At 39.8% G+C, this 27,873-nt stretch overlaps 1 protein-coding gene across 1 annotated transcript; it reads left to right on the plus strand.

Moving 5' to 3' along the window:
* The first annotated feature begins 8,235 nt into the window (after nucleotides 1-8,235).
* On the plus strand, nucleotides 8,236-15,366 carry Zfp873l2 (zinc finger protein 873 like 2). The gene is made up of 4 exons (XM_063285223.1): nucleotides 8,236-8,268; nucleotides 9,216-9,342; nucleotides 9,545-9,605; nucleotides 15,339-15,366. The coding sequence occupies exons 1-4, from the start codon at nucleotides 8,236-8,238 to the stop codon at nucleotides 15,364-15,366; spliced, it is 249 nt and encodes an 82-aa protein (XP_063141293.1).
* The last annotated feature ends 12,507 nt before the right edge of the window (nucleotides 15,367-27,873 follow it).

Below are 27,873 nucleotides of genomic sequence, written 5' to 3' on the forward strand. Positions count from 1 at the left end.
GCCCTTGATCCTGCCAAGACTGAACCCCAGTGAACGGGATTGTTGTGGGCAGGGCGGTAATGGGGGAAGGTTGGGAGGGGAACACCCATATAGAAGGGAAGTATGAGGGGGTAGGGGGATGTTGGCCTGGCCTGGAAGCTGGCAAAGGTAATTACAATTGAAATGTCAATAAGAAATACCCAATTTAATAAAGATGGAGGAGAGAAATAAGAATGCCTCACAGGCTATGGTTCAATTAGTAGAACAGTGGCTCTCTGCAAATAGAAAGTTGAAAGATCCAGTAATGGCTCAATCCATATGGCTTGATGTCTCAGCTTGTCTTCAATATATTTCTGAATTCTGGAATAAATTGACTCTAATGCCTAAAAAGTACTTGCTAGACAGAGGAACAGCAAGAAGACAAATATGAAGAACTACCATCTTCAATGTCTTTTATACATTTAGGATGTCACCAGAAGCTGTATCCTAGATGAAAGGTGGGTCTTATCACCTCTAAAGACACAGATTACAAACACTTTTCACAGGTCCAAAATTACAGTTAAGAAAAATTCCTCACAGTGCAGAACTCTTTGGCTTTTAGTTAATTCCCAAAAGTACTCAATTTGACTACCAAGAAATGCTATCACAACAGACCAAACAGAACAGCTGGGAATGATTTTTTTCTGTGGCAATGACTTTCTTCAATAATGAAGTATAAAGATTTTACTTAGGATACTGAATGACTTCACACAGGTTTTCCTACTCCTATGCATACTGAGTTAAATCCTCTTCTTAACATATTCAAACTTAAAAGCAGAAATATTTAAGGGTATTCAGAGCTCAGTACCATCCCACAGCCTATGAAAATGATCAAAATTGTGGATGCAAAGGCCTCTGGAATATTCACCTTGGACTCCAAATCTTAGGTGAAATTCAAGTAAATGACATTGTGAAAATAGATTGCTCAGGGACAATTCCTACATGTTACTCATGCTCTGTGGTGTAACAAATAAATTGACCATGCAACAGTTTTCATAGAATTAAAGGACAGAGAGGAATAATTTAGAAGAGCTCAAGGAAAATTTACTGTTTCAGCAGAATGGACATTGATCTTAGAGAAATTACTATATGTCTCTGATTTACTATTCTCTGAGATATTAATAAACGCTGATCAACCAATGCTTGGGCAGAATCAATGAATAAGATCAGACTTCCACTAACGAGAGGCAGAAGAAAAGAATAGCAGCTGTGCTGGCAGGAAAGAGGACTTTGAGCCAGGAAATGGTTGTTTGAAGAGTTAGATCAACATTAATATGCAAGTATTTTGGGAAGGGTTTTGGAGGTAGCCACAACAGCAAAGAAAGTAAGAATGGATGATGTAATCGCTCAGCTATTGAGTTCTACCAAAATCTAAGTTGTGCTGTGCAGGTACTAGAGACTAAAACATGGTAAAGAGTACTGCTAGAGTAATGTACTGTTTACATTCATATTAAAAATAATTTATTATCATGTATATATGTATGCATTTAACCAGTTGTGTATGAATGTGTGTTCGTGGTATTTACATGTGTCTGCAACCACAGATTTCATTCTGTTAGGGTTCTGTCTAAGCCTCCCCTGCTCCCCTATTACCTGCCATAGCGAGGTGTGCCTGAATCACTATGAATGGCATGTTTGCCTCCTCCATTCTCTCTAGCTCTATTGCTACTTGGTCTAGATCCATGCCCTTGCCACATCTGACATTCTCCCCATTCCCCTGCCCTCCTCTCTCTGCATACTCCTGATCACCCTCCACTTCTCTAACATTTCTCTCTGCCTTTCTCTGTCCCTACTACCCTCTCAATTCACCTCTCATGCCCCCCTAAATAAACTCTATTCTGTATTATGCCAACTCTCTCTCTCTCTCTCTCTCTCTCTCTCTCTCTCTCTCTCTCTCTCTCTCACCCCCTCTGTCCATTCCTCCCTCCCTCTGTCCTTTCCTCCCTCCCTCCCTTCTTGCTTCCCTCCAAGAGACTTCTGCAGGCTGTTGCATATTCCACTTCTGTCTGTTACTACATTTTGTGTCAGAATTCTTTCACACCACCAGCATGGGTTGCTAGGAAACAGAATGCCAAGGTCTTGGGATAGGGCTTCCTGCTGCTGTGAGGAAGCTCCACCCTCTTCCCATTGGAACTCTCTGGATGATGGTACAGTGCCCCACTGCATTCACATCTCCCTTGGCAAGGTTTAGGTGGCCACTCCTGGGCTCCACAGCACAACCCTGACTACTTGACTCCATCAATGCCACCTTCTGGTTCCTCAAAACCTGAGCTTTTCAGGTTGCAAGAGCTCTTGTCCCATGCCTATCTGTGCTTTTACATTTAACCATGTTCAGAAGAGGATATAACTTATCATCCATAGGAGTTGGAAAAACTATATGTTGTGAAGGCATCCAGAATTCCTAAGTAAAATCTCCATGCTTGATTGTTGAAGAAAGGCATTGCCACAGGAAAAATCATTCCCAGTGTTTTATCTTGTCTGATGTGATAGCATATCTTAGTAGTCAAATTGAGCACCTTGGGAATTAACTAAAGCCAAAGAGATCTGCACTGTGAGGGATTTTTATTAACTGTAATTTTGGACCTGTGAAAAGTGTTTGTAATCTGTGTCTTTAGAGGTGATAAGAACCACCTTTCATCTAGGATACGGCTTCTGGTAACAGCCTACAGGTATGAAGGACATTGAGGATGATAGTTCCTCCTATTTGTGTTCTTGTCCTATCTCTAGCTAGCAAGGATATTTTTGGAGTCTATTTATTCCAGAATTCAGGAATACACTGAAGACCAGCTGAGACATTCAGTCTCATGGATTGAGCCATTGTGGATTCCTCACCTTTCTATTGGCAGAGAGCCATTGTTCTCATACTTGAATGACAGACTGTGAGCCAAGGAATGAATCCATGTTTTACATAAGAGAGTTTCATTCTAACAGCTCTGTTAGTCTGAAGAACCTTTAGTAATACAGCTGTGGATTTGTTCTTGTTTCGATGTTATGTTTGTGTTCCCTACCCAGTGAGGACAATATTCTGATTAACCAAAGTGCCTCACAGCATGTCAGGTATTTCCTGATTTTTCTCTATGTCTTTTCCAGTAACCACCAGTTCAAAAGTACTAGCGCTTTCCCTGGACCCAGTCAGAAGGCACAAACAAAATTTTGTTTTCTAAAATCCCGATTTGTCAATATTCTGAACACCTGTCCCCTTCTGGACTGACTTGGATGTTCCCAATAAGCTATTACTGGGATATACAAGCTAGGCAGCTTGAACCCTCCCCTTGAAGAGGAAGGGGGAAATACCTACTGAGTGCTAGAACTTGAGCTTAGGCAAGCTCCAAATTTGCAAAGCATTGAATACAAGGTAGAAGCAGGCAGTTGAGCAGCAGGGATTAGGAATCTTAGTTCCTCCTAGGGGATTGGCAGGAGAGCAGACAAGTAAGGAATTGGAGGAGGGGCACAGTGGCCTGAACTGCAAATCTGCACATCAAAAAGAATGTCCCAGGTGTGGAACCAGGTTGGTCAGTCCCTTCAAAGCAACCTCTATCCCTAAGGGTGATGCTCATGTCACTCCAGATTTATTTGCCAATCAGAACCTGTTAATGGAACTGCCAGTCAAAGAAGAAGGCGGCTCTTCCGGCTACCAAGCACATGCGTTCCCTTTTTTAACAGATAAGATGTGAGTATTTCTGTGTGATATTTTCACAGAGCCTCTGCGACTCTCTGTGAGGGGAGCTTGGCAACTTCAGAACTCCAGAAATGGTAAGTACAAAGTCATCTCCCACAAATGGGAGGAGCAAGCTGCTTAGCTTAAAATGCATGTGTAGTGGGGTCTTCCCAGCAACTGAATGGTCTCTAGCAGGCTGAAAAATCCTTTGTGAACCTAATTTCTTCTTATGCCTGACTGTGGCCTGTGAATAACATCCCTATTGGCGCTTAATCTGCACAAAACATTTGTCGCAGGGCTTTTGTGTAGACATATACATGGCAGGAAAGAACAGGGGAAACAGTTTACTGCATATACTGTCGTGAGAAATGGTACAGAAAATAGGTAGATTACAGAGAAAATTCTGCTGCAGGGATCACCATTATGGAGAAGGACCTGATTCAGGCAGGATGAATGACTTTGTAATATCTCAGCATGTATTAATTTATGGATACAATTAAATATAACATTTGATGGGCGTTTCCTTGGGACAGGTTACCTTGAGCTAGTGGATAATGGGTTCCCATTTTAATACCTGCCTTAATGTAGATATCTACAATCTTTATTGACACCTTTAAGTCAGCTCAGAAATTTAAAACACCTGACATTGACTGTGGTTTCTGTGTCACATTATAGTTCTCATCAACTAACATTACATAAAAGAGCAAGATCAAACACCATTTTATTTATGCCGTTCCCTATACCAAGGTAGAGCCTGCTCTTTTACAAGTCACATCACTGATGTGTTTTTAAAATTATATTTATTGTTCCTCCTTTTTTAGTACAATTTTATTTTTCTTGGATATTTTATATATTTAGATTTCAAATGTTATTCCCTTTCCCCCTCTCTCCCAAACTCCTCCCCCATCCCCTGGCTCATATGAGTATGCTCTTATGCCCACCCATCCAATCCAACCTCAACACCCTGGCATTACCTTACAGTGGGGAAACAAGCCTTCACAGGACCAAAGACTTTCTTAGGTGCTCTGATTTCTTACTTGTTTCTATTTTCCAGTTTTTCCTAGTGATAAGTAATTTCAGTTCTTGGGCAAGATAGATGTCTCAGTGGTCAAAGACTAGTCTCTCAACCCCACTATCCCCACCACCACCAAACCCCCAAAAAAATAAATCAAAGAATTTCATTCATATTTTAAAAGGGATTTCATAATTGTCTGACTAGAGCAACATCTCCTATAGCTCTGCCTTTTTTGTGCCATGTAATTAAGGCTACTTTGAACACCTAATGTTCTAGGAAGACAGTTCTGCAACTTCTTTTAATGTTGCCACTGACGTGGTAGTGAGAAGTAAAATACAAGTGAATGAACCTCCCTGTCTTTGGCATTAAAAATTGCAAATAAAGAGGGACCTTTTAAGAACTGAGTTCATTGGCCAACTATGAAGCTGGTATAATCTCAACTCAGAGAGAGAAGGAAGAGGAAAAAGGAAGATGGGGCCTTTCTGCTTTAGCAATTGTTGATATTAACCATGATTCTGTAAGTAATCAATTTTAGACAACCGGTAAAATTCCAAACTGGTTACCTTGAGGTGATTCCCAGGTCAGGGCAATCACAAATATAAACACGAAACTGAACTTATTTCTAGGAAATAAATTTCTGAATTACACTTGGTCTAGCAACACAAGATGTAGTCCAATTGCTGTCCCTTTGCCTTATAGTAATGCTATTTTTCCTGTTTAAAAGTACACAATGTATGATGTCCTTGTATTTAGTACCTGAGTACTACTTGATTGTTTGAATATACCACAATTTCTGTATCCATTCCTCCCTTCAGGGATATCTGGGTTGTGTCCAGCTTCTAGTTATTATAAATAAGACTGCTATGAATATAGTGGAGAGTGCATATTTGCTAGATGTTGGAGCATCTTTTGGGTATATCTAGTTCCTCAGATAGAACTATTTCCAATTTTCTGAGGAACCACTAGACTGATTTCCAGAGTGGTATTGTCCTAAATGAGGTAACTCAGTCAAAGAAGAACACACATGTTATGTACTCCCTGATAAGTAAATATTGGAAAAAGCTCAGAAAACCCATGATACAATTTATACACTATATGAAGCTCAGAAGTAGGAAGACGACAGTGTGCATGCTTCAGTCCTACTTAAGAGGGAAAACCAAATAAGCATAGGAGGTAGAGCGAGTGAGGATCCTGTTAGGGAGACAGAAGAGAGGGAGAGAAGGGGAAAGGATCAGTTGTGGGTAGAGATATGGTAGGGTCAGGAAATTGAATGAAGGTGAGTACAAGTGGGGAAAGGGGAACTCGGGGAGCCAGTAGAAAATCCCAGATGCCTGGGAAACAAGAGTTCCCAGGACCCATTGCATGTAAAGTTAGCCGAAATAGCCATCCAAGGGGTCATAGTGGCATGGGGTTGAGGGCTGGGGCTAGCGGCAAAGAGCCCAGTATAACTCTTCCCTGACAGGCTTTGCCCCAGCCTGACCTAAACAGATAGAGATACACATATCGACCATCAAGGTGAGCACAGGGACCACAATGGAGGAATGAGGGGAAGGACTGAAGGAGCTAAAGGGGTTTTGTAAACCCAAAAAAACAATGATGATTACCATCCAGACCCTTCAGCGCTCCAAAGGACTAAACCAGCAACCAGAGAGACTATACATGGAGGGACCCAGGGCTCCATCTGCATCTGTCACAGAATATTTCCTTATCTGTCATCAATGAGAGGAGTGGCTTCTAGGTGATTTGTGGCTGGATGCTGAAGCCTAAAGGGACAGTAGTGCGGTCAGTGCTAGTGGATGAGTGGTGGTGCCGCACCCTCATATAAGAAAGGGGTATAGGGAATGGGGTAGGAGGTTTGAAGAAGTATAAGTAGGAATCAGCACAACATTTGAAATGCAAATAAATAAATAATTTAAAAAAGAAAGAAAAAATACAATGCAAGAGAAAAGATGTCAGTAATACTTGGTGCCCTCTAGAGCATGTATTTAGTCACTGAAAATATTGGAGTATAAGGTGCATTTTAACTTTCAAACATAATATTTGAGAGTATAATTTAACCGTGTCATGCCTCTCCTTCCGGCCAGTTATTAATCTAAAACCCTGGGACAAATGGCAGTGGGTCTTAGTTCACACGTGAAATCACACCAAGTTGTCAGCTTCCCTCAGCAGACTCACTCCCTACCTGTTAACACATATGCTGGCCTACCTCACCCTCTAGCCCAGGGGTAGGCTTGCCATTCTCACAGGTGCCAATCCTTATGTAACCCAACTGTTTTGGTAACTGGTGTTTGTCATGTATCTTTAATCATGCTGATCTCTTTGTCTGACTCTTCCTTTAACCATAGTTCCTCTCTCCACGATGTACATAGTAAAGTCTACTCTAGACTATCCCAGATATTCCTGGCTCTGTTTTTGTTTTTTCTTTTGTATATAATAAACTTTCTACTCCACCATACTAAGAACAGTCATTTACATACCTTTTTGTGCCTTATTTTTTCCCACCTCCCCTTACCTGCTTCTTGCTTCAAAATTCATACCATTTTAAATTTTTCATTGTAACTGTTTGAATTTGATTGCACTTTGGCTGGAAGTCTTTCCAAGTCTGAGGCAGAGATGTCTGCTCTGGATATTGCATGTCTAATCAAATATGTAAACAAAGTTTCTTTTCATATTCTACTGGATTGTGTTCATTTACATTTCAAATAGTATCATTCCCATTCCCGGTTTCCCATCCATCAAACCTCTATCCCATTTTCCCTCGCCCTACTTCTCTAAGGGTGTTCTGCCACCTTTTCACCCACCCCTTCCAGCCTACCCAACTTGACATCCAATCTAGGGCTCTGACTACATGTTGGGTAGAACAGTAGAGCATGGAATTGTTTGACTCATTTGCTTTGTTATCCCCCAGTAGAAGAGGTGCTATTCTCCTGAGACCCACATGTTTTTCAAGCTAATGAGGGAGTCTTTGCTGTCCTAAGAAACAGGAGCACTAGTGGAAAGTAGCTTGCAGGTTCTTTACAGGATTCTCCACTGATGCATGTGTAGCAAGCTATAAATAAGACCAAAAGCCAGGACATTGTGATTGTGGGGGGTCACCATTGTCAGACAAGGAAGAGCATATCTGCTGATCTGTCTGAGTCTGATCACCTGGGACTGAAATGGATTATGGTTCAGACTGTGGGTCAGCTGGGCCCTGGCTTCTAACCCTTCCAGAGTATGGATTCCCAGGGAAGGCAGATGTTCTGGATCTATGGCGGTGACAACTTATGGTACTTAAAAGTCATTGTCCTGAGTGTACACACAGACTTTGTTTCTGTATGCATTTAGGAAGAGATATGGGAAAAACTGAAGGTTTGGTTTTTAGAATTTCTGAACCTTCTACATTCATTTTGTTATTACTAATTGTATGAGTAGTTTAGATATTATTCAGAAAGTGATGATAGGAATTATCTTTCAGAAGTATTTGAAGAGAATCCTTTCACTTCTAGTCCCAAAGCAGTGATTCACAGATATTCAATTCTAGAATATAATTGGAATTTTTGAGATGCAGAAATTTCTCAAGGCTGCACAGTGTTGGGTAGGTGGATAGGGCAGATTCTACATCTTGTGACATAAACCATGTGGCAGGAAAGAGACATTTAAGTATTGTTCAACATTGTTTTATGTGAGGGCTGCCCTGGGACTAATTTTTCCTGAAATCACAAGGGGTCATGCAGAGCTGCAGAACATAGCCCACATTTCTCATCTCTTCCATTTACTGACAGAGATCTAGAGCATGAGCCCTTTCTATTTGGAAGACAGACAGATCATAGTGGCTGGAGAGTTAGATATAATTGTTTCTGGTTTACGTCTAGTTACTTTTGTAGGAGTTTTGAATTATTTGTTTATTTAATTTATATACACATACAAACTTAGGTAATGCTCAAGCTCACATTGTCCTTGGTGAACTTCCCTTCAGGATTTTGATGAGAACTGGTCACAGGAACAATGACAGAAGAAGCATTTTTTGATATTGGTTTTCACTCTTTTGGGTAACAATGAGAATTGGATCTAGGGTAACAGATAATATGATATTTCTTTGGACAGACTGTTGAGTTCTAGACCTGGCCTGAGTTTGAGCATGGGGTTTCTGCCCATTTTGGGTGCTGAGACAAAGATATTTGTCAAGAAGTAAAGGGTAGTTGGAAATGGTCTATTGCATTACAGGAGTCATGTACAGGTGAGAGGAAGCTTCAGTCCTAAGGTCACTGTTGAGTACTGAGTCTCTGAGAACAGTAAGTTGGAAGGTCTGACATCACCCTACATCATTCCATACCCAATATATTAATAGTGAGGCATCAGGTTCCCCGGAACCATTTATTTGCTTTTATATTAACTTGGGTTTTTATAGTTTATCTGTCTGGTTATTATATGAAAATATGATGTGGTTGTTCAGGTGAATAAGCAAATATTCATTGTGAAGTAAACATTTACACCTCTGTCAGTACCATGCTTTCTTCTGTACTCATATATTGGGTCTTTTAGGATGTAGTGACCTATGAGGATGTGCATGTGAACTTCACCAAGGAAGAGTGGGTTTTGCTGGATCCTTCTCAGAAGAGTCTCTACAAAGATGTGATGCTGGAGACATATGGGAATCTCACTGCTATAGGTAATACAGTCATTTTTTTTTTACTTTCTAAAATGTAGAGGCAACATTTTGTTATTGTTATTTGTTTTTGTATTTTCAGTTGAGAATGAGGAAGAATGAGGTGAATGAATCAGTCATGGTCGTAATGTTCACTCAAGTTAAGAACTTAAATCTTTCATATACACCAATAATGTAACATACTTTCTCTGGTACCACACTTTAGGCTACATTTGGGAAGACCATAAAATTGAAGAACATTTTCAAAAATCCAGAAGTCATGGAAGGTAATTTTCACTTGCATGTGGAAAATATATGCCTCTGAAGGAATTTAAAATGTCTCACAAGTTTAAAGAAACGCAATATTATAAAAGAAGAAATGCTTTAAGTTATGGATGATAAGTGAATCCCACACAGCAATATATGTCAATGACTGGTATCTAACTTGTGTTCGTTCAAATATATAGAAACATGGTCAAGTAGGCATTGTACTATTTGAATCATAGCCCAGTATAGCTATGGTATAGAAATACCAGTTGATTCAATGTCATGCCACTTGGCTATTGCAAATGGGAAACCAATTGATTAGGTCATATGTATTTGTCCATAACTTTGGTATGAGGAAATAATCCATATTAAATCTGCTATTCACCATACACTTCTAATAACATTGCTCAGATAAGTGAGATGGATAGTTTTTGTGATTCAAGAATGCATTTATGGTAGAACATTAATCCATATACCACATCACTATGATATAAAATTGCAAACTATTTGAATGTAATGTGGATTCCTTTCTTTTTTATTCTTTTAAATGTGATGTCCTCTGTCACACTGCACATAATCCAAGTTAACATAGGTGATATTGAAAGAAGCAACAAACCTCCCTCTATTCCAGAATAATTAGAAGAGATGCACTAATCGTCACATATATCATACTTTCTAAACATGCTATAAGTTTTAAAATAATTAGTTTTCCAACATTATTGGGTACCTTGACATAATCAAACTGGTGAAAATCGATATGAGTAACAGGGATGTGGAAGTTTTTCTGTTTGCCATGGTTCACATTCCAAATTAGTATCATTCAAATGATAGCAAAATTTATGATTGGAACCAATGTGATAAAGCTCTGAGTCCCTCCTTTTTCTTCAAATATATGAATAAACTTTTATGGAAAAAATGTTACAAATGTGTTACAGGAATCAATGCTCTTCCGATCCTAAATATCTTCAAAGACGCAAAAGCCCGTAATGTAGGGGAGCAGCATTAACTTAATGTGATATTAACTTCAGTCAGATTGCTGTGTTCAATTAAAACAAATTGTAAAATGAATTTATATGGAACAAAGACTTATTAGTATAGTAAATGTTAGAAAGCTTTCACATGTGCCAATTTTATTTGCAGGGATAAAAGCCGTCAAACTGGAGAGCATCCCTCTGAGTTTATTCAACATGGTAATGTCTTTGCATATCAAAGTCATACCCTAAAATATGAAATTATTCATATTAGAGAAAAACAGTTTGGAGATATGAAACATGGTGAGGTTTCTCCTCAAAGCAGTGAACTTCAAATACATAAACGAACACATACAGGAGAGAAACCCTACGAATGTACTCAATGTGGTAAAGCCTTTGCAGAAAGCAGTGTTCTCCAGTATCATAGAAGAACACATACAGGAGAGAAACCCTATGAATGTAATCAATGTGGTAAAGCTTTTGCACGAAGCAGTAATCTCCAAGTACATAAACGAACACATACAGGAGAGAAACCCTATGAATGTACTCAATGTGGTAAAGCCTTTGCACAAAGCAGTAGTCTCCAAATACATAAAGGAACACATACAGGAGAGAAAACGTATGAATGTAATCAATGTGGTAAAGCTTTTGCTCAAAGCAGTACTCTCCAAATACATAAACGAAAACATACAGGAGAGAAACCCTATGAATGTACTCAATGTGGTAAAGCCTTTGCACAAAGCACTGTTCTCCAGTATCATAGAAGAACACATACAGGAGAGAAACCGTACGAATGTAATCAATGTGGTAAAGCTTTTGCCCAAAGCAGTGATCTCCAAAAACATAAACGAGCACATACAGGAGAGAAACCATATGAATGTCACCAATGTGGTAAAGCTTTTTCATATAGAAATGTTCTTCAAATACATAAACGAATACATACAGGAGAGAAACCCTATGAATGTAACCAGTGTGGTAAAGCCTTTGCAGAAAGCAGTGTGCTCAAGTATCATAGAAGAACACATACAGGAGAGAAACCCTATGAATGTACTCAATGTGGTAAAGCCTTTGCACGAAGCAGTAGTCTCCAAATACATAAACAAAAACATACAGGAGAGAAACCCTATGAATGTAATCAATGTGGTAAAGCCTTTGCACAAAGCCGCAGTCTCCAAATACATAAACGAACACATACAGGAGAGAAACCCTACGAATGTACTCAGTGCGGTAAAGCCTTTGCAGAAAGCAGTCTTCTCCAGTATCATAGAAGAACACATACAGGAGAGAAACCCTATGAATGTAATCAATGTGGTAAAGCTTTTGCACGAAGCAGTAATCTCCAAGTACATAAACGAACACATACAGGAGAGAAACCCTATGAATGTAATCAATGTGGTAAAGCCTTTGCACAAAGCAGTAGTCTGCAAATACATAAACGAACACATACGGGAGAGAAACCCTATGAATGTAATCAATGTGGTAAAGCCTTTACACAAAGCAGTAGTCTGCAAATACATAAACGAACACATACAGGAGAGAAACCCTATGAATGTAATCAATGTGGTAAAGTTTTTGCTAAAAGCAGTACTCTCCAAATACATAAACGAACACATACAGGAGAGAAACCCTATGAATGTACTCAATGTGGTAAAGCCTTTGCACAAAGTCATAGTCTCCAAATACATAAACAAACACATATAGGAGAGAAACCCTACGAATGTACTCAATGTGGTAAAGCCTTTGCAGAAAGCAGTGTTCTCCAGTATCATAGAAGAACACATACAGGAGAGAAACCCTATGAATGTAACCAGTGTGGTAAAGCCTTTGCACAAAGCAGTGTTCTCCAGTATCATAGAAGAACACATACAGGAGAGAAACCGTATGAATGTAATCAATGTGGTAAAGCCTTTGCACGAAGCAGTGATCTCCAAATACATAAACGAACACATACAGGAGAGAAACCCTATGAATGTACTCAATGTGGTAAAGCCTTTGCACGAAGCAGTGTTCTCCACTATCATAGAAGAACACATACAGGAGAGAAACCTTATGAATGTAATCAATGTGGTAAAGCCTTTGCACGAAGCAGTGATCTCCAAATACATAAACGAACACATACAGGAGAGAAACCCTATGAATGTACTCAATGTGGTAAAGCCTTTGCACGAAGCAGTGTTCTCCAGTATCATAGAAGAACACATATAGGAGAGAAACCCTATGGATATAGTCAGTGTGGTTAAGACTTAGCAGGAAGAAGTGGTAACCAATATCATAAAAGAACACATACAGGAGAGAACCTTGGATCTAACAAATGTGGCAACACTTTTTAATGAAGCATTGGTCTTGAAACACAGAAAAGCACACATTCAGGAAAGAAATTTGATCACTGTAATCAATGTGTTAAGTCTATTTAACATCAAAGTCATCATTAAAGCATGAAAGAACACATACTGTAGAGAAGTCCTCTGAAAGTAACTACTATGGCAAAGGCTTAGCACCAAACATTCATCCCCTGACACTTAAAAGAATTCACCCTGTGAATTTGAGAAATTTGTCAATAATTTTACAAGTCACAATACTGTGCAAGAATGTTAAACAAGATATGTGCAAGAGAAATCCTATGAGTATCATCAGTGGGATAAAGCCCTCAACATTTCAATCATCCTCAGATGCATAGAGAAGACATGGATGAAACTATGGATGTAGTCAGAGTGGTAAAAGCTTTTCCTGTAAAATTGGTCTCATGTGTCTTCAAAAAAAACCCTCAAAAATTAGAGAAATCCTATGTATGTTAGCAATGTGGCAATTCTTTTACATATCCTGTTTGTCTTTGAATATGTAACTGAACAGTTTATGGAGTCAAATCTTATAAATGTAAACAATGTGGTAAAGCCTGTCTATGTTTTTCATATTCAGTTGCACTAAATAAACTGTGATGTAGAGAACTCATGTGCCTTCATTTAAAATGGTTAAGCCTTTGTACATTTTTATAGTCTTATTCCTCATGAAAGCATCCATAGTGGAGTACACTCTATGAATACATTTAATATGGTGAAGCCCTATCAAATTTAACAAGTCTTCATCATCACGAGACAGAACCCTTATGAATGTATTCAATGTGCTGAACATGTTGCACAGCTTCTAGTGTTCCTCATCATGAAAGTATTTATACAAGAAAGAAAGTCTATGAGTACTAGCTGTTGTGTTATGGGGTCCTCGCAATCCAAGACATCTTAAACTCACCTAAAGCAAATGACAAAAAAGTATTGTAATCAAGCTCCTGCTAGATGAGGGCCAGAAATCACACCTCACCCTAACGTGTGACATGCCATGCACCCACCTCTGCACTGTGAGCTACATGTTATAGAGCTTTTAAGTTTGAAAACAACAAGTAAATCTGTGCCAAGTTACAGCTACATTCTCCCACTAATCAGGAGTTAGTGATGGCAATTTCCTTAGGTTATTTTCACTGAGTCAACTGTTAGGGAAGTGAGTGTAACAGTCTTACAGTCATATCCTTTTGTTCTTTGGTGGTTAGGAGCACGCCTCACGTATTGAACAGCACAAGATAAACAGCAGAAGGCATTGTTAGGAATAGTCCTGTTTACAGGAACAAAAGGTGAAAAAAGGAAGATGGTCCACTAATGGGAAGTCTCCAACTCCAACACCTTATAGGAACTTGAACTTAGTTTCACCATTTAATAAAATGGAGGCTGACAACTTAAAGGAAGTTCTAAGGATTTGTTTCTTTTTTTTGTTCCCAATTGTTTTGGATTGTTTCTAATCCTACTTGTGTTAAGTCAGTTCCCAAATTGCAGGAGAATCCTTCATTTCACATGCTGATTATCCATGACACCAGTGTTTTCTAATTGGTAAGTAAAATTTCCAGCAGCCAGAGTCTAAGCAGGGAGTGAAAGGCAGTACTTTTGGATTCCTAAGGAAACGATACAAAAAGATTTTGATCCAGGACTGTCATGCCCAGAAAGTAATGTAGTACAGGCTGGAGAGCACGGAAAGCGAGAACAGCCGCCATGAAAGTACAGGGAGAGTATGGCCTCTTTGCTCCTTCCTACTGGGACTAGGGAAGTAAAGATAAGACACAGATTTTACTAAGTAATAATTCAGGCATATGTGGTAGAAGTGGTTATCAATGAGGAATTCGGGATTGATCCAGCCATTGAGGCAATTTATGCATATTAATGAAACTGCATGTGCATTTGTGACTTTGATTTGATAATCCAGGGTAATTAAATGGGCAACAAAGATCTCTGACAGTTGCAGTGAGGTATTAGAGAAGATTACACAACTACCTCTCCAGAATGTGCCCCATGTGTAGGCCTACACAGAGTATTAAACATTATCTGAAGATTTTCAAGTGGAAAACACACATCATGATGGTAGAGTATTACATTGGGCAAATTAGTTCCTTAGCAGATTTGCAGGATTTGCTTAAAGAACATATATTTCACCAAGCCGTGCAGGCTTGAAACTAGAACAATTGGACTGCAGAACTGCTATTTATAATTCTGGGGTTCATGGCATGTGGTGAGACTCAGAAAAGTTTTTCAAGGCCACACAATCAAGCCAGGTGACTGGGATTTATACCAGGACCTTCTCAAAGGATTCTGGGTGTCTTAGAGTTTGAACTCTGAAGCCTGGGAACCCTTTATGCATAAAGATCCAGACTGCTCTGAAGACAGAGAGAAAGGTCAGTGGTAGCAACTGCCTGCATAAGATAAACTAGGAAGAGAGAAAAATGAGAATTGTTCAATTGTTGTTAAGGGTAAAATTGATACAGTTAATTCTGTGAGTGCTTTTAAATATTCATGAAATCAAGTAGTCCAGGCTTTTGACCACAAATGTAGGAAGCAGAGACATAGAGTTAGAGAGAAAGCCAATCTCAACAAATAATGATTAGAGTTATTAATCTCCATACAATGGAGAATGAATCGCAAAATATTTTAAAGAAAATTTGAAAATGTCTATGAAAGGGCAGAGACTTGGGTTCTTTAATCATAGACTCCACAGGAATTCTCTGTAGGGCAGGTTAGTTACTCTCTGCTTCTCCAAATTGCCTATGTTCAGAGTAGGGTGGTCACCCATAGGAACCTAAGACTTGCAGGTGATCAAGTAGTAGAGGAATAATCCTTTAGGTCAGGTTCCATTGGGTACTCAGTCTAAGGGCCTTTTATACTTACCTGCAAGGATCTACTCAAGAAATACCCCCCAACCCTCTTGGTTAAAAGCAATTTGTCTCCAATATTCTCACAGGTCCTGGACTTGAAGAAAAACACTGTAGAGACCAATGCTTCTCTAAAGAACATCCTGCAGCAATATTCAACTGCAAAGATACTGGGCACTAATTGGAAGCTCTAGTGTGCGAACAGTCCCCAGAGCTCAGGGCAGATAGGATGAACAGAAACCTAAAATTAAAAACCTTAATTAAATTGGCCTTGGAGACTGGGTCTGACTGGATGATGGTCTTACCCCTGGCCCTGTTCTGAACAACAACAACAACAAAAACAAAAAAAAACAAAACAAAACAACAACAACAAAAAAAAACAAAAACAAACAAAAAAACCCAAAAAACCCTACCCTACCACTTAAACCAAACCGCTTTGAGATCCTGTTTGATATCCAAAGGCCCTGTTGTTCACTGGGCCCTCGCTATAGGAATGCCAACTCACTGATAGGAATCTGTTTTTCAGGCTCCAAACCCGTCAATCAATTCAATATGAGATTTGACACAAACCGTCTGTCTCATAAGCTCCAGGAAAGCCAAAGACCCCTAACCATTTCCAGACTGTTGACTGGATATACATCTAGAGGCATCAGGCACAGTCACTGGAATCCTGGAGGAAGGTACCCTTCTTGCTACAGTTAATAGCTCAGATAGTCCTTATGGTGGAGAGTATTGCAGGCCTGGGGCATACATCCCATGTGAAATCTGCAGACTCTTCACTCCCTGGGGACTCCTGTGCCCCCTGGTGCAGGTCTGTCACACCTGGACTGTGGTTTCTACCGGATCTGTAGATGAGGTCACTTCCCTGGGTTCCTCCAAAATGCTCAACCTCGGGTGGCCCAACCTGGCTTTTGATTTGTGTCAGTTGGCAGCACGACTTGAGTTGTGGGACATCTGAACCCATGATGGTAGTGCTGGTGAAAGCAAACTGCCCATATGGGAGAAAGAGGTCCCTGGGCTGGGAGGGTTGTGATAAAATGTACATTCCATGACCAGAGGTGTCACTTGCAGGAGACCCCAAGCATACGTTAACCATCAATGGAAGAAACAGGGTAGGAGTTCATTGATGTGGGGTTCAACACCAGTTTTGTTTTGTTGCCCTGCTTAGAGATTTAAGACTATAGGAGCAACGTATAACAACCCTTCCTCCTCATGGGACTAGACCTCGGTAAATGAATTATACTACTGAGGAGTTCTACCAGGGAACACAAGGAGATTATTTCTGTGCAAATGCTACCTATAAACCAATAATCAGATCCACTCAGAAAGGCAAAGGACTAATGTGATGGATAAAGAGAAAACTTGGGGACTCAGGTTGTACAAATTGTGATATCATGCTCAAGATGAGAGAAGGGATAACCAAAAGGAAGAGTGAAAACACTCAGGGATGGTTCAAAGCATGCTTTAACTCATCCCCTTTGATAACCACCCTCATATCCACCTTGTTAACACCACTAATTGTTCAGCTATTGTTGACCTTTAGAGCCTACATACAATGCTCTTGAATCCCTCCATTGTTGACGCTGTTATTATGGTAAGAATTAAGTATGACTGGGTTCATGGAAAACCCCCAGACAGCTGCAGAAGACTAATACAAATCTTGTGGTCAGGATGAATGATATTATAAAGCTAAAACCAACATCCTGCTGACTAAGAGATATGAAAAACCTGTGACCTTTCTGACAACTTGTCAACAGCAGCCTATTCCCTGACCACACGAATACTGTGTCCTTGACCTGCATAAATATTTAATATTTCCCCCCTCCCTCTGTTAGCTATGTATGGTATAAATTCAGCTTTGGAGAAAAATAAAATTGTCACCTTGATCAGACTCTTGTCTTGGCATCCTTCTTCGTGTCTCTTGTCCAACATTCTCTTCCAGGTACACCCCCCGGACCCTACGCTTACACCTTAATATCTCTCAACATCAAGGGACTCAATTCCTCAATAAAAAAACTTAGATTAACAATCTGGGTACACAATGGGACCCACCATTTTGCAGACTACCGGAAACACACCTCAGAGACAAAGACAGACATTACCTCAGAGTAAGAGGGTGGAAAACAACTTTCCAAGCACATGGTCTGAAGAAGCAAGTTGGAGTAGCCACTCTAATATCGAATAAAATCGATTGTCAAATAAAAGTCATCAAAAAAGATAAGGAAGGACACTTCATATTCATCAAAGGAAAAATCCACCAAGATGAACTCTCAATCCTAAATATCTATGCTCCAAATACAAGCGTACCTACATACATAAAAGAAATCTCAGAGAAGCTCAAAGCATACATTGCACCTCCAACAATAATAGTAGGAGATTTCAACACCCAATTCGCATCAATGGACAGATCATGGAAACAGAAATTAAACAGAGACAAATACAGACTAACAGAAGTCATGACCCAAATCTACTTAACAGATATTTAGAACATTCTATCCTAAAACAAAAGGATATACCTTCTTCTCACCACCTCATTGTAATTTCTCCAAAATTGACCATATAATTGGTCATAAAGCCGGCCTCAACAGATAGAGGAAGATAGAAATAATCCCATGCGTACAATCAGACCAGCATGGCCTAAAGCTGGTCTTCAAGAACAATAAGGAAATAACACCTACATAAGGGGAAATTGAACAATGCTCTACTCAATGATAACCTGGTCAAGGAGGAAATAAAGAAAGGAATTAAAGACTTCTTAGAATTTAATGAAAATGAAAGTACAACATACCCAAACTTGTGGGATGAAATGAAAGCTGGGCTAAAAGGAAAACACATACTTCTGAGTGCCTGGAGAAAGAAACAGGAGAGAGTATATATCAGCAGCTTGACAGCACACCTAAAAGCTCTAGAACAAAAAGAAGCAAACACACCCAGGATGAGTAGAAGGGAGGAAATAATCAAACTCAGAGCTGAAATCAACCAAGTAGAAACAAAAAGGACTATACAAAGACTCAATTGAACCAAAAGCTGGTTCCTTGAGAAAATCACCAAGAGAGATAAATTCTTGGCCAGACTAACGAGAGGACATAGAGAGTGTGTCCAAATTAACATAATCAGAAATGAAAATGGAGACATACCAACAGAATCAGAGCAAATTCAAAAAATCATCAGATCCTACTACGAAAGCCTATATTCAACAGTACGTGAAAATATGGAGGAAATGGACAATATCCTAGAAAGACACCATGTGCCAAAGTTAAATCAGGAACAGATAAACTATTTAAACAACCCATAACTCCTAAAGAAATAGAAGCAGTCATTAAAGGTCTCTGAACCCAAAAGTGCCCAGGTCCAGATGGGTTCAGTGCAAAATTCTATCAGACCTTCATAGAAGACCTCATACCATGACTACCCAAAATATTCCACAAAATTGAAACAGATGGAGCGCTACAGAATTCCTTCCATGAAGCCACAATTTCTCCTATACCTAAACCACACAAAGACCTAACAAAGAAAGAGAACTTCAGACCAATTTCCCTTATGAACATCGACGCAAAAATACTCAATAAATTTCTTGCAAACTAAATCCAAGAGAACATCTAAACAATCATCCATCATGATCAAGTAGACTACATCCCAAGTATGCAGGGATGGTGTAATACATGGAAAACCATCAAGGTAATCTACTATATAAACAAACTGAAAGGTAAAAACCACATGATCATTTCATTAGATGCTGAGAAAGCATTTGATCAAATTCAACACACCTTCATGATAAAAGTCCTGGAAAGAACAGGAATTCAAGGCCCATACATAAACATAGTAAAAGACATATACATCAAACCAGGAGCTACTATTAAAGTAAATGGATAGAAACTTGAAGCAATTCCAGTAATATCAGTGACTAGACAAGGCTGCCCACTCTCTTCCTACTTAGTCAATATAGTTCTCAAAGTTCTAGCCAGAGCAATCAGACAACAAAAGGAGATCAAACGCATATAGATAGGAAGGAAGAAGTCAAAATATTACTATTGGCGGATGATATGATAGTATATTTAAGTGATCCCAAAAGTTCCAACAGAGAACTGACAAACCTGATAAACGCTGGGTATAAAAACCTGATAAAGTGGCTGGGTATATAATTAACTCAAAGAAATCAGTAGCCATCCTCTACACAAAAGATAAAAAAGCTGAGAAAGAAATTAGTGAAATACCACCATTCATTAGAGTCCCAAGTAATATGAAATACCTCGATGTGACTTTAACCAAGCAAGTGAAAGATCTCTATGATAAGAACTTCAAGCCTCTGAAGAAAGAAATTGAAGAAAATCTCAAATATGGAAAGATCTCCCATGCTCATGGACGGGCAGGATTAATATAGTAAAAATGGACATTTTACCAAAAGCAATCTACAGATTCAATGCAATCCCCATAAAAAAATGCAATTCTTCAGAGAGTTAGACAAAACAATTTGCGAATTCATCTGGAATAAAAAAAACCCAGGATAGCTAAATCTATGCACAACAATAAAAGGACTTCTGGGGGAATCTCTATCCCTGAACTCAATCACTATTGCAGATCAATACTGATAAAAACCACATGGTATTGATACAGAGACACACAGATCGGCCCGTGGAATTGAATTGAAGACCCAGAAATGAACCCACACATCTATGGTCACTTGATTTTTGACAAGGGAGCCAAAGCCATCCAATGGAAAAAAGATAGCATTTTCAGCAAACGGTGCTGGTTCAACTGGAGGTCAGTATAGAAGAATGCATATTGATCCAGGACTACCACCCTGTACAAAGCTTAAGTCCAAGTCGACCAAGCACCTCCACATCAAACCAATAGAAGAAAAAGTGGGGAAGCATCTCGAAAACAAGGGCACTGGAGAAAATTTCCTGAACAAAACATCAGTGGCTTATGCTCTAAGATCAAGAATCGACAAATGGGATCTCATAAAACTGTAAAGTTTCTGTAAGGCAAAGGACACTGCTGTTAGGACAAAATGACAACCAACAGATTGGGAAAATATCTTTACCAATCCTAGAGCAGATAGAGGGCTAATATCCAAAATTTACAAGAAATCGTGAAGTTAGACGGCAGGGAGTCAAATAACCCTATTAAAACTGGGGTTCAGAGCTAAACAAAGAAGTCACAGCTGAGGAATGGCGTATGGATGAGAAACGCCTAAAGAAATGTTCAACATCTTTAGTCATAAGGGAAATGGAAATCAAAACTACCATGAGATTCCACCTCAAACCAGTGAGAATGGCTAAGATCAAAAACTCAAGTGAAAGCACATGCTGGTGAGGATGTAGAGAAAGAGGAACACTCCTGCATTGTTGGTGGGATTGTAGACTGGTACAACCATTCTGGAAATCAATCTGGAGGTTCCTCAGAAAATTGGACATTGAACTGCCTGAGGACCCAGCTCTACCACTATTGGGCATATACCCAAAAGATGCCACAACATATGACAAAGACACGTGCGCCACTATGTTCATAGCAGCCTTATGTATAAGAGCCAGAAGCTGGAAAGAAACCAGATGTCCTTCAACAGAGGAATGGATACAGAAAATGTGGTGCATGTACACAATGGAATATTACTCAGCTATCAAAAACAATGACTTTATGAAATTCATAGAGAAATGGTTGGAACTGGAAAATAACATCCTGAGTGAGGTAACCCAACAGAAAAACACAGGTATGTATTCAGTGATAACTGGATATTAGCCCAAATGCTTGAATTAGCCTACATGCACAGAACACATGAAACTCAAGAAGGATGACGAAAATGCAAATGTTTCACTCCTTCTTTAGAAGGGGAACAAGAATACCCTTGGCAGGGAATAGGGAGGCAAAGTTTAGAATAGAGGCAGAAGGAACACCCATTTAGAGCCTGCCCCATATGTGGCCAATACATATTCAGCCACCAAACTAGATAAGATGGTTGAAGCAAAGAAGTGCAGGCCAACAGGAAGCAGATGTAGATCTCTCCTGAGAGAGACAGCCAGAATACAGCAAATACATGGGCGAATGCCAGCAGCAAAACACTGAACTGAGAACGGGACCCCCGTTGAAGGAATCAGAAAAGGACTGAAAGAGCTAGAAAGGGCTTGAGACCCCATATCAACAACAATGCCAACCAACCAGAGCTTCCAGGACTAAGCCACTACCCAAAGACTATACATGGACTGACCCTCGGCTCCAACCTCACAGGTAACAATGAATAGCCTAGTAAGAGCACCAGTGGAAGCAGAAACCCTTGGTCCTCACAAGAGTGAACCTCCAATGACTGTGATTGTTTTGTGGAGGGTGGCAATGGGGTGAGGATGAGGAGGGGTACATCCATAGAAAAAGGGAGGTGTAGGGAGTAGGGAGATGTTGGCCAGGAAACAGAGAAGCGAAATAACAATCGAAACGTAAATGAGAAATACTAATGTTAATAAATATTAAAAAAAAAAACTGCCAAGCTTCTTTAAGCAAAGGACACTGTTGTTAGGACAAAACAGCAACCAACAAATTGGGAACAGATCTTTACCAATCCTACAACTGACAGAGGGCTTACATCCAAAATATACAAAGAACTCAAGAAGTTAGAGTGCAGGGAGACAAATAACCCTATTAAAAATGGGGTTCAGAAATAAACAAAGAATTCACAGCTGAGGAATGCCGAATGACTGAGAAACACCTAAAGATATGTTCAACATACCATTCTGGAAATCATTCTGGAGGTTTTTCAGAAAATTGGACAGTGTACTACCTGAGGACCCAGCTATACCTCTCTTGGGCATATAACCAAAAGATACTTCAAAATATAACTAAGACACATCCTCCACTATTTTCATATCACTCTTATTTAAAAATAGCCAGAAGCTGGAAAGAACTCAGAAATGCAGAAATACAGAAAATGTGGTACACCTACACAGTAGAATACTAATCAGCAATCAAAAACAATGACTTCATGAAATTCATAGGCAAATGGATGGAATTGGAAAATATCATCCTGAGTGAGGTAACCCAATCACAGAACAACGCACGTGTTATTCACCCATTAAAAAGTGAATATTTCCCCAAATGCTCAGAGTACCCAAGATGCACAGAACACATGAAACTCAAGTAGGTTGACCAAAATGTGAATGCTTCACTCCTTCTTTAAATGGGCAACAAGAATACTCTTGAGAGGGAATAGAAAGGCAAAGTTTAGAACAGAGTCTGAAAGAATACCCATTTAGAGTCTGCCCCACATGTGGCTCATATATATACAGCCACCAAACTAGATAAGATGGATGAAACAAAGAAGTGCAGACTAACAGGTACCAAATGTAGATCTCTCCTGAGAGACACAGCCAGAATATGGCAAAGATATAAGCGAATGCCAGCAGCAAACCATTGAACTTAGAACAGGACCCCTGTTGAAGGAATCAGAGAAAGGACTGAAAGAGCTTAAAGTGCCGTGAGACCCCAAATGAACAACAATGCCAACCAACCAGAGCTTCCAGGGACTAAGCCATTACCCAACAATTATATACATGAACTGACCCTGGGCTCCAACTGCATGGGTAGCAATGAATAACCTAGTAAGTACACCAGTGGAAGGGGAAGCCCTTGATCCTGCCAAGACTGAACCCCAGTGAACGGGATTGTTGTGGGCAGGGCAGTAATGGGGGAAGGTTAGGAGGGGAACACCCATATAGAAGGGAAGTATGAGGGGGTAGGGGGATGTTGGCCTGGCCTGGAAGCTGGCAAAGGTAATTACAATTGAAATGTCAATAAGAAATACCCAATTTAATAAAGATGGAGGAGAGAAATAAGAATGCCTCACAGGCTATGGTTCAATTAGTAGAACAGTGGCTCTCTGCAAATAGAAAGTTGAAAGATCCAGTAATGGCTCAATCCATATGGCTTGATGTCTCAGCTTGTCTTCAATATATTTCTGAATTCTGGAATAAATTGACTCTAATGCCTAAAAAGTACTTGCTAGACAGAGGAACAGCAAGAAGACAAATATGAAGAACTACCATCTTCAATGTCCTTTATACATTTAGGATGTCACCAGAAGCTGTATCCTAGATGAAAGGTGGGTCTTATCACCTCTAAAGACACAGATTACAAACACTTTTCACAGGTCCAAAATTGCAGTTAAGAAAATTTCCTCACAGTGCAGAACTCTTTGGCTTTTAGTTAATTCCCAAAAGTACTCAATTTAACTACCAAAAAATGCTATCACAACAGACCAAACAGAACAGCTGGGAATGATTTTTTTCTGTGGCAATGACTTTCTTCAATAATGAAGTATAAAGATTTTATTTAGGATACTGAATGACTTCACACAGGTTTTCCTGCTCCTATGCATACTTAGTTAAATCCTCTTCTTAACATATTCAAACTTAAAAGCAGAAATATTTAAGGGTATTCAGAGCTCAGTACCATCCCACAGCCTATGAAAATGATCAAAATTGTGGATGCAAAGGCATCTGGAATATTCACCTTGGACTCCAAATCTTAGGTGAAATTCAAGTAAATGACACTGTGAAAATAGATTGCTCAGGGACAATTCCTACATGTTACTCATGCTCTGTGGTGTAACAAATAAATGGACCATGCAACAGATTTCATAGAATTAAAGGACAGAGAGGAATAATTCAGAAGAGCTCAAGGAAAATTTACTGTTTCAGCAGAATGGACATTGATCTTAGAGAAATTACTATATGTCTCTGATTTACTATTCTCTGAGATATTAATAAACGCTGATCAACCAATGCTTGGGCAGAATCAATGAATAAGATCAGACTTCCACTAACGAGAGGCAGAAGAAAAGAATAGCAGCTGTGCTGGCAGGAAAGAGGACTTTGAGCCAGGAAATGGTTGTTTGAAGAGTTAGATCAACATTAATATGCAAGTATTTTGGGAAGGGTTTTGGAGGTAGCCACAACAGCAAAGAAAGTAAGAATGGATGATGTAATCACTCAGCTATTGAGTTCTACCAAAATCTAAGTTGTGCTGTGCAGGTACTAGAGACTAAAACATGGTAAAGAGTACTGCTAGAGTAATGTACTGTTTACATTCATATTAAAATAATTTATTATCATGTATATATGTATGCATTTAACCAGTTGTGTATGCATGTGTGTTCGTGGTATTTACATGTGTCTGCAACCACAGATTTCATTCTGTTAGGGTTCTGTCTAAGCCTCCCCTGCTCCCCTATTACCTGCCATAGCGAGGTGTGCCTGAATCACTATGAATGGCATGTTTGCCTCCTCCATTCTCTCTAGCTCTATTGCTACTTGGTCTAGATCCATGCCCTTGCCACATCTGACATTCTCCCCATTCCCCTGCCCTCCTCTCTCTGCATACTCCTGATCACCCTCCACTTCTCTAACATTTCTCTCTGCCTTTCTCTGTCCCTACTACCCTCTCATTCACCTCTCATGCCCCCTAAATAAACTCTATTCTGTATTATACCAACTCTCTCTCTCTCTCTCTCTCTCTCTCTCTCTCTCTCCCTCTCTCTCTCTCTCTCTCTCTCTAACCCTCCCTCCCTCTGTCCTTTCCTCCCTCCCTCCCTTCTTGCTTCCCTCCAAGAGACTTCTGCAGGCTGTTGCATATTCCACTTCTGTCTGTTACTACATTTTGTGTCAGAATTCTTTCACACCGCCATCATGGGTTGCTAGGAAACAGAATGCCAAGGTCTTGGGATAGGGCTTCCTGCTGCTGTGAGGAAGCTCCACCCTGTTCCCGTTGGAACTCTCTGGATGATGGTACAGTGCCCCACTGCATTCACATCTCCCTTGGCAAGGTTTAGGTGGCCACTCCTGGGCTCCACAGCACAGCCCTGACTACTTGACTCCATCAGTGCCACCTTCTGGTTCCTCAAAACCTGAGCTTTTCAGGTTGCAAGAGCTCTTGTCCCATGCCTATCTGTGCTTTTACATTTAACCATGTTCAGAAGAGGATATAACTTATCATCCATAGGAGTTAGAAAAGCTATATGTTGTGAAGGCATCCAGAATTCCTAAGTAAAATCTCCATGCTTGATTGTTGAAGAAAGGCATTGCCACAGGAAAAATCATTCCCAACTGTTCTGTCTTGTCTGATGTGATAGCATATCTTAGTAGTCAAATTGAGCACCTTGGGAATTAACTAAAGCCAAAGAGTTCTGCACTGTGAGGGATTTTTCTTGACTGTAATTTTGGACCTGTGAAAAGTGTTTGTAATCTGTGTCTTTAGAGGTGATAAGACCCACCTTTCATCTAGGATACGGCTTCTGGTAACAGCCTACAGGTATGAAGGACATTGAGGATGATAGTTCCTCCTATTTGTGTTCTTGTCCTATCTCTGGCTAGCAAGGATATTTTTGGAGTCTATTTATTCAGGAATATACTGAAGACCAGCTGAGACATTCAGTCTCATCAATTGAGCCATTGTGGATTCCTCACCTTTCTATTGGCAGAGAGCCATTGTTCTCATAGTTGAATGACAGACTGTGAGCCAAGGAATGAATCCATGTTTTACATAATACAGTTTCATTCTAACAGCTCTGTTAGTCTGAAGAACCTTTAGTAATACAGCTGTGGATTTGTTCTTGTTTCGATGTTATGTTTGTGTTCCCTACCCAGTGAGGACAATATTCTGATTAACCAAAGTGCCTCACAGCATGTCAGGTATTTCCTGATTTTTCTCTAAGTTTTTTCCAGTAACCACCAGTTCAAAAGTACTAGCGCTTTCCCTGGACCCAGCCAGAAGGCACAAACAAAATTTTGTTTTCTAAAATCCCGATTTGTCAATATTCTGAACACCTGTCCCCTTCTGGACAGACTTCGAGGTTCCCAGTAAGCTATTACTGGGATATACAAGCTAGGCAGCTTGAACCCTCCCCTTGAAGAGGAAGGGGGAAATACCTACTGAGTGCTAGAACTTGAGCTTAGGCAAGCTCCAAATTTGCAAAGCATTGAATACAAGGTAGAAGCAGGCAGTTGAGCAGCAGGGATTAGGAATCTTAGTTCCTCCTAGGGGATTGGCAGGAGAGCAGACAAGTAAGGAATTGGAGGAGGGGCACAGTGGCCTGAACTGCAAATCTGCACATCAAAAAGATTGTCCCAGGTGTGGAACCAGGTTGGTCAGTCCCTTCAAAGCAACCTCTATCCCTAAGGGTGATGCTCATGTCACTCCAGATTTATTTGCCAATCAGAACCTGTTAATGGAACTGCCAGTCAAAGAAGAAGGCGGCTCTTCCGGCTACCAAGCACATGTGTTCCCTTTTTTAACAGATAAGATGTGAGTATTTCTGTGTGATATTTTCACAGAGCCTCTGCGACTCTCTGTGAGGGGAGCTTGGCAACTTCAGAACTCCAGAAATGGTAAGTACAAAGTCATCTCCCACAAATGGGAGGAGCAAGCTGCTTAGCTTAAAATGCATGTGTAGTGGGGTCTTCCCAGCAACTGAATGGTCTCTAGCAGGCTGAAAAATCCTTTGTGAACCTAATTTCTTCTTATGCCTGACTGTGGCCTGTGAATAACATCCCTATTGGCGCTTAATCTGCACAAAACATTTGTCGCAGGGCTTTTGTGTAGACATATACATGGCAGGAAAGAACAGGGGAAACAGTTTACTGCATATACTGTCGTGAGAAATGGTACAGAAAATAGGTAGATTACAGAGAAAATTCTGCTGCAGGGATCACCATTATGGAGAAGGACCTGATTCAGGCAGGATGAATGACTTTGTAATATCTCAGCATGTATTAATTTATGGATACAATTAAATATAACATTTGATGGGCGTTTCCTTGGGACAGGTTACCTTGAGCTAGTGGATAATGGGTTCCCATTTTAATACCTGCCTTAATGTAGATATCTACAATCTTTATTGACACCTTTAAGTCAGCTCAGAAATTTAAAACACCTGACATTGACTGTGGTTTCTGTGTCACATTATAGTTCTCATCAACTAACATTACATAAAAGAGCAAGATCAAACACCATTTTATTTATGCCGTTCCCTATACCAAGGTAGAGCCTGCTCTTTTACAAGTCACATCACTGATGTGTTTTTAAAATTATATTTATTGTTCCTCCTTTTTTATTACAATTTTATTTTTCTTGGATATTTTATATATTTAGATT

The sequence above is a fragment of the Rattus norvegicus genome, chromosome 3 (genome assembly GCF_036323735.1).
Source record: "Rattus norvegicus strain BN/NHsdMcwi chromosome 3, GRCr8, whole genome shotgun sequence".
Lineage (NCBI taxonomy): Eukaryota > Metazoa > Chordata > Mammalia > Rodentia > Muridae > Rattus > Rattus norvegicus.